Genomic DNA, 17,271 nt, shown 5'->3' with positions numbered 1-17,271 from the left:
CCCCCAACAACAAAACCAAACAGACAAAAACAAAACAAAATTTAAAAATAATAAACAAAACCAAAACAACCCACCCACATCCTTACATTACTACTCTTAAAGAATATATGCACTTCGTTAGGGCTTGGGTTTTTTCAGTGAGGCAATGTGCACAAGAAACTTTGAAAACAATCCAAAACAGAGCCTCAGAAGAAGAGAGGCAAAGTATTTTCTTTCAAATCCAGAAGCAATCTTGTTGAAAGAACTGCACCAACCACCATAAAATTGGGACTCTCCCATCCTTGCACTTTTCATGCATCCAAGTCAGTGACTTCAAAGAGCTCAGATCTTCCCCTTTAGGCTGGCATCACAGCTACTTTTACATGAGAATGTCGGTCAATCACACACACAAAAATATAGAAACTCAAGGTACACGTGGACTCTTCAGACCAACTACCCTTCAGGACATATTTCTGAAGTAATTAAAATGAAATGATCATAGCTTTAAAATGCTGGTTCTACTGAAAGTCCAGAGCATGCACCTCAGAAGACTGAGGTTTTACATTTTCCTACTATTAAGCTGAGCAAATATGAGTTTGATCTATACTTATGCCCCCACGTGAAGACAGAAATGTTTCAAGCATTTAACTCCAAGACAAAATTTCAAGAATGAAATGAAAATGATTATGTATTCAAATGTATTAAAATCGAACACTATATTTATTTTATTGTTTTTACATTTTATTGCATTTTCCAAAAATCCATTTCAATTAACATCAGCACTTGCAATGAGTATGCTGCCAGGAACGTCACGACTTGCATCCAATTATCTGTGCATGCCATCATTATGGCTTTCATGTACTTCAAAAAGAAGACTAAAAGCATGATTGAAGAGGTTGTTAATATTTTACATGAAGGTTCTTTTCTTTTAGTTCATCTGGCTGAACAAAAGCTCATTTTGTTGATCCATCAGTTTTCTGATTAGTTTGATGAATGAAGCATTGACTTATGTCGGCATACTTCTGTATGGTATAACATAACAGCATTCATTTGACAATCAATCAAAGACAATGACATATTTAGAAAGATATAATTTAGTTTTGCTTATCAGATTTTTTAGCAAGAGCAAATCTCAAGCTCCTGAAAATGAAATATTGCAACATAAAATGATAGAAATGTCTTGTTTTGATTTACTTTAACTTGACTGCCTAAACACACTTCAAATTATTTATTTCCAGATGGTACTAAAGGCTATAAATTATTTCTTCTTTTCACTTGCAGTGTAAATAAACTGAAGGTCAAAACTAGTTTTAACTTTATTATCTCTTCAAGTAGTAAGGTGGGTTTTTTCAAAGCTTATACTAAAAATAGCTCTTTTTTTTCCCAGATACCATGTGGTGCTGATCAACATCATATAGTTACTTTTACCTTTTAATTAATTTCATTAGTATTAAAAACTACCACCACTATAAAATAAAGCACAAATTATGAAAGAAATCTTAGACCCTTACAAAGACCCTTAAGGTTAGTAAGTTTATTGTATTTTAATACTTTCACTGTTTTGATGAAACAAAAATATATACAAAGCCCTTTGAAGATATGTAAGAAAGACTACTAGAGAAATAATTGTATGGTATGAAATTACATTAATCCATTACTCTTACACACATGCCCATAACTAAGTAATTGTCTTAGAACTTGTCTCCATTGATTTCAACATCACAATGTTAAGATCTAGAAATAAAAAATGCATGACTATTCTGTTACTCTAACATGTTCAGATTTAAATGAGAGTTTTCTCCAACAAAACAGTTTTGAAAGAACAATCCTCACACTGCATACAGGCTGAACAAAATATCCAAAAGGATAAACAGCACTGTCCTCTTGCAACTGAGAGACACTTCTGTCACAGACATTCAGCTGGAAATATCAAATAAAGCTTTCTCTAATCCTCTCAAATAAGATTTAAAAAAATATATTTTAATACAAGATTACGGTGAAGATTAGCAACTGTTTATTCCGCAGTTAGAATATTTCTGTTAGAGAAAAGCAAAGGTTCCATAAATCTCAGCCAATTTCTTATGGTGTTTTATGGTCATTTTGTGCAAAATCTGTGAGGTTTAGGTGTCACATACTTAAGCCTGCACAGATCCACGAGAAAAATTCAACTGAATGCACTCTGTGAGAATCCAACACATAGTGCAGTGAAAAAACAGCAGGAGCCCAACTCTACTTGCATGGGACCCTGAATATTCCAAGAGCTGAAGGGTTCTAGCTGTCTGATTTCTCCTACTGCAATTACAGTAGTCAAGTTGATAAACCTCTGATAAACCTCATTTCTCCTGCTCTCTTCGACTTACAGAGCGCTCGGAATCCTGCTTATCCTCATGTTAAAAAACAGAGTCCAATTCTGCAAAGAGTTACAGCTACACTTTTAAGAAGCATACAGATACATGGCACTCTTTGATCTCCTGGATTTCAATACTGCCAACAGAGTAAAAATTTTAACTCTAAACCTTTAAAATTTGTGTGAACTTGATGGGCTTTTGTTGGAGTGGCATTTTTTTTGGTTGACTGTTTCTTTAATTGTCCCCAAATTCACTGACTTCCAGATGAAGAACATGGTGTTTGGCTCCCTTGACAGTCAAAGCCTCATCACAGTTAAACTATACACAAAGCCTTGTGCAGGAGAGACTACTACACTTCAGCCGCAGTTAGCTCAGTTATATACTCTCCAAATGAAGGAAAAAGATGGGTATTTGGAATTTATTTTTAAACTTGCTCGCAACCAAATGCAACTGCGAAATTCCACATCCATGTAAGAGAAAACAAAGCTTCTGAACATACTCAGAATTAACTTTCATCACCTACAAGTGCTGTTACTTTACACACACAGTCAGCAGCAGAATAATGCAAAGTCTAGGTTAAGTAGCTGTTGCTCAGCTAGGAGTCAAAACAGTAGCACACGGGTTTATTTGAGAGTACTCAGACTCACGTCCCTATAATTATTAGTACTGAAGAGTTTGAGTTATTTTTCCCTTCAGCAGCTGCTCTACTAAATGAAGTCAATGTTTGCAACTGAGACACTGCTTGTCCTTCAGTCACAGCATAATGCAGTCTAGGCAATAAATTATTTCCTACTGTGTGCTTTGCAATTACAATTCCTCACCTATACCGTAACTCAAGAGGGTAATAAAAAATAATCAGTATTTATCTAGTGCCTGTGGATTAAAAACTTTCTAACACTCCTGAAACAAAACAGAAGTTATGAAACATACCCAGACAAGGAGCAACAGATTTCTTTTCACTGTTCCACAGTATCCCAGCATTCCAACTATGATGAGGAAACAGCAGACTGCAATCATAACTGGGTGGACCACAGGAAAGTAAGTCAAAATGACAGCCTCTTCCACCCTAAAAACCAATCAGAACAATAATCAAAACAAGCACAATCACAAAAAATGATATAAAAGAAAAAAAAAACAGCCATTAAGAATAAAATGCTGATTAGCAGATGCATTTTTTCCAGCACCTTACACATTTCACAAAAAGCTCTTCAACATGGTTTTAAAGTCTAATGCTGCATTTGGGTACCAAAAACTGCATTGTCCAAAACCTCTCTGGAGCAAAGGTAATCTTCCTGTCCTGCACTTGCACAGTATGTGGCACAATGAGGCCCTGTTTCATCACCAGGGCTCATAAGCACTGCTGTAATAAAATTAATAGAATTTCTAAATCCCTGGACTGAATAAAGTATTCAAAACTAAACAGTAATATAATTTGATTACATGTTGTCAACAGACCAAAAATTGATCCCTGTCAGAAGAGAAAGAGACATGATTGAAACCCTACCTTTCCCCTTTTTCTAATTTCAACTGGTGCCTGAAACTGGGGCAAAAAATGCACCTTCCAATACATCAATGTTCAGTTTAACTGAAAGATTCTCAATTCTACAAGTCCTAATTAAGAAGCTTACCACAAAGAATGAACAACATCTACCCTAATCAGTAACCCACACAGATTAGCAGTTTAACTAAAGCTTTACCTTGTTTCTGCAGTTAAAGTGAGAACATTATTCAGGTAGTCTCTCAGCCAAGCAGAAACCCCTAATATGCTGATGGACATCAACTAAAAAGAAAACATTAAGTTATTTATCATGCGTTTAACACAAATTACAAGATCATTCATAATTTAAGTAGAGGATCAATCATCACTAACATCTTTCATGCATTCATTTATTTGAACAACATACTGTCCCCAAAACTGTACTTCTATATGCTTAGAATTGGTTTGCTGCCCAAGTATTAGGGTGCCAGTGACAATAATCTTTTCCACAAAGTGATGCTACTGCTGGCTCCTCTCCCACCACTGCACAACATACCATAGAAACAACAGGGAGTGCTTACACTGCTAAAATCAGTGACTCTTCAGGGCTAACAAGTGATACGCATGAGTCTGCGGGAAACCATGAAGCCATGCCCAGGTACACAGCTAGTGAAGAAAAACCTGATACAACAGTCTTGATACACTGACACTCAAGAGAGGAGATTTATCTTGGGTTAAATTTAGAAGAATCTGATTCTCTTGCTCATTCTGACACAGTCATACCATGAACACTACATCTCAGTTTCCTGAGCCATAAAATGAAAATAAAGCTAACTGCATTTCAATTATAAACCATATAAAGCATTTGGGTATCTTACAAGTCAGACACTTCAGAAGCATAAAGCCACTACACTTCCACCAGGACTGCTCCCACAGCAAGTAAATCCCCAAGACCGAGCTAGAACTCCCCACCTAGAATTGCCACCACCTCAGCAGACATGGATTTCTGTCACCTGATGCTATCGTACACTTCAGCACACCAGGAGAAGCTCTGCCCTCTGATTTTCTTGAGAAGCCAAATCTGAAGAACACATTCAGAACCTTCTACACTGTGACAGCACCATCTCTGCCACTGCGGCAGCAGAGCACAAGGCTCTAGCTCCTCACACACTTTCACAGGGGTACCTGGGCCTGAGCCACAGAAGAGGCAGGACCTCAGAATCATCACTGCCTTGCTGAGGGAGGGAGTCCTAAGCACGCTGACTTTCCTGAATACTACTGTTTTCAGAATTGCATAGCGGTATGACAGGACACATCAGCATTATACTTACAGTTTCTTAAACCAGTAAGAAGTGCTAATCTCCCCTGTGGTCCTCAACATCTAGCTTCTCACATGCCCTCATATTTCCCTAGAGGTGTTTTGAAGAACAAGTTAAGTGGTTCAAACCTAACAGGAAAAGTCACTCTGTTTCCATACTGGCTCCTAGCCTGCAGCACGCCCACAGCAAATTACTTCTGCCTTTAAGATTTCACAGGAGTCCCAGCAGCTATCCCAAAGCTTCTTCCTGCTTTTCAGATCTGATGCACAAAGTACAGGCACTGCCCTGGTTGTGAGTGCTGCCTGCAGGAGCTGGGTGCTTGGCATGCTGCAAGCATACTCCTGGAAGCTAGTGCATGCTACATGTCTACAATATTCACTCCTGTTCTTTATACTCCGTGGGATCTGTTTTGGCTGGTGAACCAGTAACAGTAAAGAACATTTTCTATTGTCTTATTTGCAGGAAGCTGCAGGAACAAGGAAAACAAGATGACTGGAATCTCCTCCTAAATAAACTCCTCCCACCTATCGCCTAAGAAAGCATCGGGCAAACATACCACACAAGCAGTCAGAAACACTACAGAGGTAAAGCAGACTTCCCGCAGCCAGCCTACTTTCTTGCTGTCAAAAGGCAATACAAAACATTTTTAACCCTCCACATCTCCCTGAAAGGCCTGTTGACACACACAGAAAAGCATTGGCTCACACATCCACTCTGTTTATGGTAAAATATTTAAGATGTAACCTGATTTGGTTACTTCATTTTACAACAGCAGTGTTCAGAAGTGAGAAGTCCATCAAACCACTGCTCAGGAACTTTCAGGAAGAGCCAGATGGTCCTGCTAGAAGAGCAGTACTAGAAAAATGATCACTTTCTAAGTAATATTCCTCCTCACATACCAGACTGGTGGACTGCCTGCTCCTTGCTGTCTATTAGGCACTCTCAGGCTGCACCAATTTTGTTTCAGCCGTCAGCATGCGGCAACACATTGTATACAGCAGTGAGAGGTGGTGGATTTCGAGGAAGGATAAACTGCTCTTTCAGCAGAGGTAAGATCTGGCAGCATACTGAAGCATGCAGGTTACTCACAGACAACATGGAGATCACAGAGCAAACAGGTAAAAGGGCACAGGGGACAGAAAGGACTTCCTGAAGACCAAAGTACTGAGCAGAGTCTTGTCACTAAGAAAATTATTCAGTTCGCTAGAAGGACTTGCATGCAAAGGCAAATCAGGAATAACAAGAACTTTAATTTCTATTCTGTCTGCCTAAATTGAGTTTTCTCTACCTAGATATGTATTTTTGCCCACATAAAATCCATGGAAAATCTAGGCAGATACATCACCAAGCTGAGGCCAACACATGGCCATGTGACTTCTACAGAAATGCTCAATGATCACATCAGAAAACGTGACTCCTTCTTCATTTATGAACAGCAGCTGGAAGAAAAGGACTGCTTCCTTCAGCCTAGGAAACATAACCTCCACCAATAATATAACCACATGAACACCATTTCAGTTCATAAGAACAAACTCTCTATGAAAGGCCTCTTGCATAATTCAGAAAGATTTTAGCCATTTAGATTCTCCCTGGCTATTCTCATTTAATATTAATAACTAACAATTACTATTGTTTCTTGCTGATGCAAATTACATGCAAGAATATTCCACCTATAAAGCCTGTGAAAGCCAGGCTACTGCTCGACTACTCACCTACCCTGTGCGTGGCATGTTTTCACCACCATTAACTGCTTCAGGTGTTACTGAACTTCTGCTACTCTTAAAATGCACAAGATCTAGGTCAGCATGACTCTGAAAAAAGTGCAAGCATATTGCCTTACCTCACAGCTAAACAGATGTTACACACAGATTACCACTGCAACACTCTCCTGCCAATCAAATGCCTAGTGAGGCACCTTTGGGCACTGTATTTTCAAGAAAGTCCAAAGTGAATTATTACTCTGAATGACCTGAAAGCCAGAATGTTGTGTCACACTTCATTCACAGGCATGACAGTCAGTAACAGTGTCCAGCTGGGGTGGCAGAAAGGCATGGGGCAGAAAGTGAAGGCAAATACTCAAGAGGCTCCTCTTGAAAAAAAGAGGCCAGTAAAAGAGCAAACTGATAACTCAAAATAGCAATTCAGAAATAAGTTCATTACAAAATGTCTATTTCACAGCACATAAGCCAGCAAGTGCTTGGTAGCTCTTCACTAACAGAAGGAAATGATGGGGAAAAAGTTGTATCCCCTCTGATCAGCAGAAGTGAGCCTCAGGACAGCAACACCCTGACGGATGAAAGATGCCTCTGCAACACCAGACCGTCCTGCATAATGACTGATAAATTTTAGTGACAAAAGATTATCAAGTACTAGCTCCCATCCATCAATCCACTTGCTCACCTGCTCCATAGCCACAATGGAATCACAGCAAGAACACAACACACATGTCTGGCCTCCACAGCCTCCTGCTGAATCAATGTGCAGATGTGCAGCCCCGTAAAAGCACTAAACATCCTCAAGTGCCAGATGACATCAAGAAAGCTCCAGGCATCCACCACTTCACACCACCTACAGTACATGCAGATCTTCAGCCAGCAGCACAAGAAGTCCATCAACACCAGCAGTATATATACTGAGTCCAGGCACTCAGTAGGCAGAAACAATTAACAGCCTCCCCAAAAACCTTGGTGTACATCCAAACCCACCAGCAAGTATCAGCAGGCACATCACTGCAATTCACTGCCAAGTGATTTTCAAGAAGCCATGGGCAAGAGCAAGGTCCTGATTACAGCTATTGTTGGTTCATTTGAAAGATGGTAAAACAGTGGCCCCAAAAAACTGGCAGTCTCCACTTCAGTCACTGCTTCAAAACAGATTCATATGTATAATACAGTAAAAATCTGTATCAAGCCATCAGATGAAAGAACACAAGTTTATGACAAAACTGCTAAGACAATTCTCACATTAGCAGTAACATTATTTCCCCAAAAAGTTCTCATTCACGCTTCTCTGATGACAGCCAGTCTGCTGTGCTGTAAATATGATATGATAGTAAGCATGAAATATGTTTATTTGTTGCAGCTGGCTGCAAAAGTCACTATGGATTCAATTCTGAACTGTCACAGTATGTTGTATAGCCATCAACATGACACTGAGGAGTTCACAATGATGCTACTGTAATGCTCTATTTTAAATGTATTTTCACACTGATTGAATTTAGGTAATATTCTAAAAAAATAAAAATTCTATTTTTATATATGAGCAATATGCACACAATAATATATTACATTTTCAAATTAATTTCTAATGTAAAGTTTTTAAAGCCACTAAAGCTTTGTCAGACAACTGAATTAAAATATCCAACAACAGACTTCAGCTATTAGGAGCGATCATTTGCAAGCATAGTTTAAATTGTCTTTGGAACTCTCTTACGTAAATTAGACATCAAAATTAAAATATAAAATCATCTGCAATTCATTAAGTATATCTTTTAAGCCATTATTTTGAAATTTCTACTCCCAGTGTCTCTGAGGCCATACCTAAACTGGAAAATAAATCTGCATTTCCAATTAATAAATGAACATCGATTTCTGTCTTTAAGGGAGCAAGTCCAATTGATCTTGCTATATCCACACCTGTGTTCACACTCTCATCATTTTTTTTCATTTGAACATTCTAGCACATTCATTTTACTCTTGCTCAAATTTCAGAATATTTTTTAAATATTAAATCAGAGGAAAGATAAAAAGTATCTTCCATACCAAAAGTCACACATGATCGTTTTTATTCTAACAGATGGGGTAAACATCTTCAGGCCACATCTGATATCCATAATGAAACACTAACAGCACGACAGGGCAACCTGCTTTGCATGAAAAGGTTTCTGGCTACAAGGAAATGACTTCCAAGATATGGCAACATTCATCAAAATATGTCCCACAATTTTAGTTAAAAAAAGGCAACAAAATAAAAAACCTCACCACAAACAAACAAAACCCAAAACACAAACCTTGTGAAAACCTTCCTGTTAAAATTGATTTGGGTAGTCTGAGCTATGACTTACCCTTGCCAAAGGACAGAGGGGATACATCACTACAAGGTCATGAGCATGCTGTAATGCTTTTACAGGATTTTCACTATTAGGTTCAATATTCAGATCATTGAACAAACACAGATAACTCAGAAAGATGGATAAACAGAGAGCTACGTTTTTTTGGGACAGAGGGATATAAGGGTGGAGGAGGGGAAACAAGAGGCTTTGTTTTTCTGTACTACCAGGCAAAACTTAAATGATTAGAGAAAGAATTCCCCATAAAAAAAAGGGAAATCCCTATTTCCTAAAAAAGCACCTTTGATTCTATAGATATTCCAACATTTCATTTTAGTTAAGCTTCCTACAAGGTAATGCCTTGGTCCCCTCCCACATCAGTAAACAGCTGAAGCACGTTCGTATTTGCACTTTGAATCTGGGTTTGCTTGCACAGCTGCAACAGTGAGTTAGCAACCTGCTCCACATTTGGCACAGCTGGAACTTGCACACTTTGCAGTAAGGCAACTGCAGGAGCACTGAGAGGCTGCTAAGAGGTCACCCTCCCAGGGAACATGAGCCAGTTTTTCAGCAGGTGGCTGTTCAAGGTGCCCAGAGGAAGCACAGTAGAAAGAACAAGAGCCCAAGCACGCAAACAAAGCTGAGGTACAGTCCTACTGTGTGTCAGACCCACATCAACCTCTGGGCTGTGTAGCACAAGGGTACATTAAAAGCAAAGAGTGATAAAGAAGTGCATGTATTTCTTCAAGCATCCTCTCTACAACTACTCAGGCACTGCACTTATTGTTGGGACATGACTTGTGCCACTTTTCCCTCAAAAGTAATCATCTCACAGTCAAGACATCTTTTGCTTTGGGGAGGAACAGGCATGTGCTGCTCATCATAGGCAATCCAGAGCAATGCTCACAAGTCAAGTATCCCAATCCATATCACAATCCACACATCACCATGATGTGCCTTCACGTATATACAATATACTCTTAATTTTGTTTCTTTAAGAGTTTGCTTTTATTCATGGACACATGGACAGTAGTCAATCTCAGAGATGCAGGCAAATTATTTTTAAACTCAGCATACATACATACATATATATATATATACACACACTTAAAAAGAGCATGTGTTTCCTATGATCCACAGCACTACACATTAGCTGTTAGTGGGTTTATACCTAACTTTCTTGTTTTACACATGAATACCCATGAGCACACAAAGATGATTAAAATGAACCTGCATTTTTATTTAAATCACATAGTCTATAAAAATGGACAAAATTAAACTGTCCCCTACACCTTGTGAAATAGCTACAAGATATTTTAAAAATTGTTATTATTCTATGAGCCTTGTCTAGAGCCTGTCACAGACTCAAGATGACAATCTTCAGGGTACAGGAGCAAACAGGAGCCTACAGGGTACTGGAGATTCATGAGTAACTGGATAGCTCCTTTCTACTAAAGAAGATGTGAATTTAAAGAAAGAAAAAATGCACAAGTACCTACATGCCAGATGGAACCTTCCAGTTTGCTCCAGATTGTGGTCTACCAGTATAAACAGACAGCTTGAAATTTTCCTTCCCCCTGAGCTATGGGCGCAAATCTTGTCAGCCCAGGTTTGTGATTCATCCTCCAGGTTGACGCAATGAGTTCCACAGAGTTAATTGTGAGTATTACCAAAAAAGTGCCTGTGGTTCATTTCTTTCTGAATGGCAATTAAAAAGCATATTAGTGCAACTTCTAACATTTGGGTGGGATCTGGGTTTGTTTTCTCCATTTCCATTAGCACTTTAAGCCACTCTATTTCGGGACAGTTTTCCAGAAACTGATCCAGCAATTCACAGCTGATATGCCACTCAGGTTGAGCCACATCACCTACAAAGATACTTGGAATAAAAATTTATATAGAGGTAGACACAAAGTTAATTTATGGCTGAACTCTACTTTGTTAGGACATAATCTAGTGACGTTAACAATGTTGTATAAATATTACAGCCTAAAAAAACCAAAAAGTAAGAGATTTCTCAAATACCAGAATTAAAAATAGTTCTGGTCCTTTAAAACTCCTCCTATAGCTTTCTCTGTTGAAAGCATTCCTTTAAAAAGACAGCATATTCCCACAGAAGCCACAGTTATTTTCTTTATACAAAGAATGCTAAGAAAAGCAGGTTTTAATTCCACATGTCTAAACTGCAGTCTCTAAAATCAGAGGATATTAGCCTAAAACACAGTTTACTGTGCTACAGGTACCCGGCCAGGCAGTGTTCATTTCAATGGATACTCTTTGCCACTTAAAACATTGCCCCAAAATTTTCATTCCAAGTATCTACAAATCCCACCAATAAGAGTGGAAGTCAAAACACAGGAGAAACAACCTCTATGCGGAATCTGGTTTCACAGAAGGCAGAAGAGACTGATTTCTTTCTCATGTCACAATGGACTTGAAAAATACAGCAAAAAAAATACAAGATTCAACACATGCATTTGAAGTTGGATAAAACAGGAAATAAAATATCAGTGCTTCCAACCACCTTCAGTTACTTCCTAGCACAACACTCATATTCACTTCCTCTGAGTTCTCAATTAGTACACATAGGCAAAACTAGATTTAAGTGTGCAAAGTACTCAAACGGAAAACTAACTGGAAACATGCTCCACTTTCATTTTATGTGATTTTTTTTTTAAACTTTGTTCACAAACACAAGCTCGAGATAGATGCAAACAATTTCCGCTACCTGCCAGAAGTGTTTATTGGCTGCAAGCACACAAGTGAAATTAAATGGTACTGCTGAAGGAAATCTTAAACACTGCTCAACAGAAACAGCATATCCCTAGGCACAAAAAACTCACGAGGTGAAAGAAAAGTGGCACCATCACTGTCCTGGCTCAAACATCCACTGACACTATTAATCATCAGTTACGAGATCCTTACCACCTGTGACACAGTCAACTGCAACTTACAACCTTGATTTGTCCGCAGCACTACAGTACAGTCATCCTCAATTACAAGCCACACAACAGCAGCTGCTCCTGCCTCACATGCTCACCAGGAAAAAAAAAAAAAAAGTTTTTAGTTTTCTCAAGACAGAAAGTCTATACAGACTTTTTCATGCACTTCCTGCAACGTTATACTTCACTTTTCTTCCAAAAAATTGGTAAAACTATTGTATTGCTTTTAGTTGCATATTGTCACTATCTAGTTCATCTATTTCAACTATAAATAACTTTTTTAAAGAACATACATGGCTAAGCTGCAAAGGAAAGTAGAACAAACCTGTTCATCTCAAAACTACTGCTTTGCTTAATCCCCTACTACTGTAAGCAGCCAGGAGGCTGAATTTTCCCTGCATTCAGCACCATTTGCCAGTTCCTGTTCTAGCACAACCCACAGGGGATACTTGCACTCCAATATCTCCTGTGATATGTCTGTGCCATTATTAGAGGCTGACCATGGTTCTCTGACTGAAGGTCTGCCTAGTATAAATGCTTGCAAAGGTGGTTTGACTAGGAAAACAACCACTGTTCTGTATTCAGCAAAATACAGAACAGTGGCAGCACTGCAAAGCGTGGCAAAGAGGGATTTTGTGAGGACAAGTCATATAGTGCTCAAAATGAATGAGGATACTCATGTTACACCCAGGACTGCTACTGAGCTGGGACAGCATCAGGAGTTTCCCAACCCAGCAAAGCCCCCACCAGAAGGAAAAACCCTGCAGTCTCATAAACTGCATATATCATATTTGAAAAGCCACCAAAACTAAATTTCTCCAAGTCCCAACACACACGCTATCTAGATATAACAATACCAGCACTGTCCCTAAGAACAGCAGTAGGAACACGTCTTCCCTCAAGAACTGCTATAATAGGCTGCTTAGCTAAGCACTAAGTCTTGACCACAAAACACCCAATCATGCCTTTTTGGAGGTCTTCTCTTTTATTAGGCTGCCCAGAATTTAATATACTGGAAATAGTAGTGTTACAGAACATAGAATCAAGTTGGATCCCTCAGTCTTGCAAATTATGCTAAGAAGTGATACCCATTTATAAATATATCTGAGGATTGCAGAAGAATGAATCCAAATGTTAACTGCAGGATTTAGTCTGAAGGATATTCCTTGTCCAGGGCGCTGTCAAAAAAAACACAGCCAAAAAAAATTAGAAGACTGAGGATGTCCTGAAAATGCAACTTCCACTGCTATGAAAGAGAAATACTGCAGTCAGATGCATGCTTCAGTTGACCATGGAAAAAGCTTCCAGAAGGGTATCATCAGGTCTATGACCAACACCAGTCACTTAATAAACAACTGTTAGAGCACTGATGATGAATTTATTTCTATCTTGTAAGAAGAAAGGCTTTCTGCAAGTTGCAGGGCCTGACATACCAATCCACTCACTTCCACAAAACCAATGTTTTTCTGGAGCAGAAAAGGCAGTACATTTACTGGTCCATTATAAAACATGATGACCCACTACAATAGAGCCTTGGCCTTTCAGCTGATTGCTTATGGATTATTTACAGCTCAGCAGACTTTAGGTCAAAAGTGACAGAAAGCATTGTAACAACACATCCTGCCTGCCTCCCTCTCATGCACACACAGGTACATCACAGCTCATCAGCTGAGCTCAGTAAAATAAGTTTATTTTCAAACACAGCATACAGCTGTACATTTACAAGCAATACTATGGAGAATCTACAAGGATAGCAGCAGAGTGACTGACAAAGTTCTCTCACTCCTCTGCTTCCACAGGCACCAAAACCAACCAAATAACACAGACAGCGGTGTTTTGCAGCCACCATCTGCACCCTCAGTTTTTCAGCGGTATTCATGATCAGACTGGCCATTTGTGTAATCTTAAGGAGCTTCATATGTACTATCTATCCTCATCAAGCTGGCAATGACAAATGCTGAAGTCCTATCACACATACTGGGACAGCTGCACACAGGACACACTTTGAAGCTTACTTCAGATGTTCTATTCCAAGAGCTTGACACTCAGACTTCACCAGACAGTGTCCTGTACAGTTTTATTCAGGACTTCAAAGGCTTCATGACCCCAGCTTGAACAAAGCAATCAATTTGTACAAAAACTACCATTCTGTTCCACATGCTGTTTAACAGTTTTCTCTCTCTTTCATATTCTGATTTCCACGTAGTTTTCAGTCATCATGGGACTCCATGTCAATTCCAAAGCCCCTGCTATGGCCAGGGACACTTTTCACTAGAACAGGTTATTCAAAACTTGAACACTTCCAGGAATGAGGCAGACAAAATTTCTCTAGGCAACCTGTTTCAGTGACTCACTGGTACCACAGTAAGAATTTCTTCCTTTATAATATGTAATGTAAACCTGCCCGTCGTTCAGTCGGAAGCCACTCCCCCTTGTCCTGTCACTACATGCTCGAGTAAACAGCCCTTCTCCACCTTCCTTTTAGGCTCCCTTCAGGTATTGGGAGGCCACAAATAGGTCACCTCAAAGCTTTCTCTCTTCCAGGCTGAAAAATCCCAATCCTCTCCCCATTCCTTGCAGAAGAGCTGTTCCACCCCTCTAATGATCTCCTCGGGACCCACACCAACAGGTCAATGTCCTTCCTGTGTTGGGGATCCCAGAGCTGATGCAGGTAGAAAAAAACATCAGATATAAACTAGGTTTGGTCCCATCCCTGCATCATTCAAGTCTAGAGCACCTCAGGAGCCAGCCCTGGTGTGAGCCCCAGGTGTGCGCTGTCATCCCTTACCATGCACAAATCTCATCTATTCAAGTGAAAGAGATTTCATTTGTTGCAAATGAGTGAGGACTCCAAAAATATCCATCCTGCTGTTTCTTCAAAGCTCCAAAAGTTTAAGGAACAAAAGTTGATCACACCCACTTGTGTGCTGAGAGCGAGAAACCCTGCTGCTATAAATACAGCTTTGACTGAAATCCTCAAAACAAAAGGCCTTGCCTGTCACTTAGGATGTGTCCACCGAATGCACAAAAAAGACTCTGGGCTTTTATTCCAGTACCTTCAAGAGCTTGAAGTTCATCTTGGGTCACAGGATGCTCTGAAACTCACTTAGTCAAGAAGCCACCCGTGAATATTCCCCTCTTTACATATTACAGGTACACCAATTCCCACGAGTAACCCTAATTCAATTTTACTTCCTACTGGTTTCCAAAGGCATTTTATTTCCCCAGTAAAAAGTACTCCCCTGCGGGAGCTGCCTGGCATGGGGCCAAGGGCACCAGGGCGGCACCTCCGGCCCCGGCCCAGCGCGGACAGCCCGCGGCCGTGCCCGCCCTTCGCCTCCGGGACGGCACCTGCCCTGCCCGGCCCGGCCCGGCCCGCGGCACTCACCCAGAAGAGCAGGTTGAGGGCGTAGAGCAGGCAGCGCAGGCACTTCACCGAGTCCTCCCTGGCCATGGCGAGCCCCCGCGGGACACAGCCCCATCCTCTCACCACATCCTCCCTCCCGAGGCCGGGCCGCCGGCGCCCTGCAGGAGAAGAAGGGGAGAGGGTGGGTGAGTCCGCCTTACAGAGGGACCAGAGCGCAGGTGGAGGTGGCGGAGCCGCGCCGAGCCCGGACCGGCCGCGCCCCGCGGAGACCCCCGGCAGCCTCCCTTCCCCTCCCGCCCCGCCCGGAGACAGCAAGGGGCGAGCTGTTCTCATAAAAATAATTCATGCTCGGGCAGGGAGAAGCCGCGGGCTACCCCAGGGGCACAGCGGAGCTCAGCTGAGGGCAGCGGAGGCACGGCCTGGGGACGCCAGCTCCCTCTCAGCTCAGGATGGACGCGCTGCCCTGGGGAGCTGGGCGGCCGTGGGACAGCGGCCACTTACCGCCCGGACACCTCCCGCACTCACTTGTTCCGGCGAGGACTCATGGGGCCAGGGCACGGCAGCGCAGCGCGGAGCCGCGGCGCCCATGCCCTGCGGCGGGCGCGGGGGAAGGTCCGGCCCGGCCCGGCCCGGCCCCGCGGCTGCCCCGGCCCCTCCGCCCCGCCCGCAGCGCTCCGCCAGCCCGCGGCGCCCGCGCATGCGCCGCCGCCCGCCCGGTCCTAGCGCCGCCGCCAGCGCCGTCCGGGAGCGGACAGACCCCGGCGGGGCCGGGCAGGGCTGTGCCTCAGGCGGGGCCGGGCAGCGCTGTGCCCCCGGTTCCCGGGCTGTGCCCCCGGTTCCCGGGCAGGGCTCTGCCCCCGGCGGGGATGTGCCGCTGGCACCCACGCTTGTGCCACCCTCGTTGTGGCGGGGCTTCGGAGCTGGTGGCTTTTCCTTCGGGGGAGATGTGAAGCGATGGGCTGACTGGAGTTGAATGACATGAAGCCCCCCATCTTGTGATACGTTGGCCCAGGGTGGCAAATGCCACACGAAAGGCGTTTGCATTGTTTCACAGAAATTAAACTTTGCGCCAGAAATTAAACTTTGCCAACATCAAAGCCAAATCTGGTCATTTACAGCCCAGCACCCACTCCCTTTGCTAAACAGCAAATTTAGAAAAGCAATCATATTGGAGAGATATTATTCTAGAAATGGTCAAAATCTGTAGTTATTTAGGAAAAATGATCATTGACTTGCCCTGTAATGTACGTGGAAAGAAATGACACAACTGAGCTGAAAAAAGTCATCCTTCTTCTGAAATCCATTAGTGTCTGTGTGCATCTGGTGCTCAGGGTAGCAATTCTGTAGAATCTCAGGATGGGTTGGGACCTTAAAGATTATCTAGTTCCAGCCTCTCTTAACCTTGCAGCCCATCTAGTTCCAACACCCTCTGAAAGGTGTTCTGCTCCTCTGCAGCCAACACCTTTCACCAGGTTGCTCAGAGCAGCCTTGAACACCTCCAGGGATGGGACATCCACAGCTTCTCTGGGCAACCTGTTCCAGTGCTTCATCACCTTCACAGTAATGAATTTTTTCCCCAGTATCCAGTCTAAACATTCTCTATTTAATTGATACTGATGTCTGTATTGTTACAATGTGTGTGTATACACACACACATATTTCAAAACTAAGAATTATATTTAAACTCGGAGTTACATGCAGATTAGTAACAAATTTTCCATTAATACATATAAAGGTGTTGCAGTGCCACCATCACAAAAATTAGAAGAAAATATACTGAAAATTATTTCT

At 41.7% G+C, this 17,271-nt stretch overlaps 1 protein-coding gene across 2 annotated transcripts in view; it reads right to left on the bottom strand.

Annotated features, from left to right (window-relative positions):
• Window positions 1-16,105, bottom strand: part of TSPAN12 (tetraspanin 12) — a 41,211-nt gene extending 25,106 nt beyond the window's left edge. Inside the window, exons 1-4 of one of the 2 annotated variants that reach the window (XM_036401419.2) lie at window positions 16,006-16,105; window positions 15,502-15,638; window positions 4,025-4,107; window positions 3,258-3,393 (exon numbers count right to left, since the gene is read on the bottom strand). In XM_036401419.2, coding sequence (XP_036257312.1) covers window positions 3,258-3,393; window positions 4,025-4,107; window positions 15,502-15,567 — 285 coding nt within the window. In that variant the 5' untranslated portion in view covers window positions 15,568-15,638; window positions 16,006-16,105. Of the gene's footprint in view, window positions 1-3,257; window positions 3,394-4,024; window positions 4,108-15,501; window positions 15,639-15,981 lie in introns of both variants that reach the window. The other variant, XM_036401420.2, reaches the window with a different exon arrangement.
• Window positions 16,106-17,271: the final 1,166 nt, after the last annotated feature.

The sequence above is a fragment of the Molothrus ater genome, chromosome 5, assembly GCF_012460135.2.
Source record: "Molothrus ater isolate BHLD 08-10-18 breed brown headed cowbird chromosome 5, BPBGC_Mater_1.1, whole genome shotgun sequence".
Taxonomy (NCBI): Eukaryota; Metazoa; Chordata; class Aves; order Passeriformes; family Icteridae; genus Molothrus; species Molothrus ater.
Note: the sequence above shows the minus strand (reverse complement) of the source record. Positions and strands in the feature narration are given on the sequence as shown.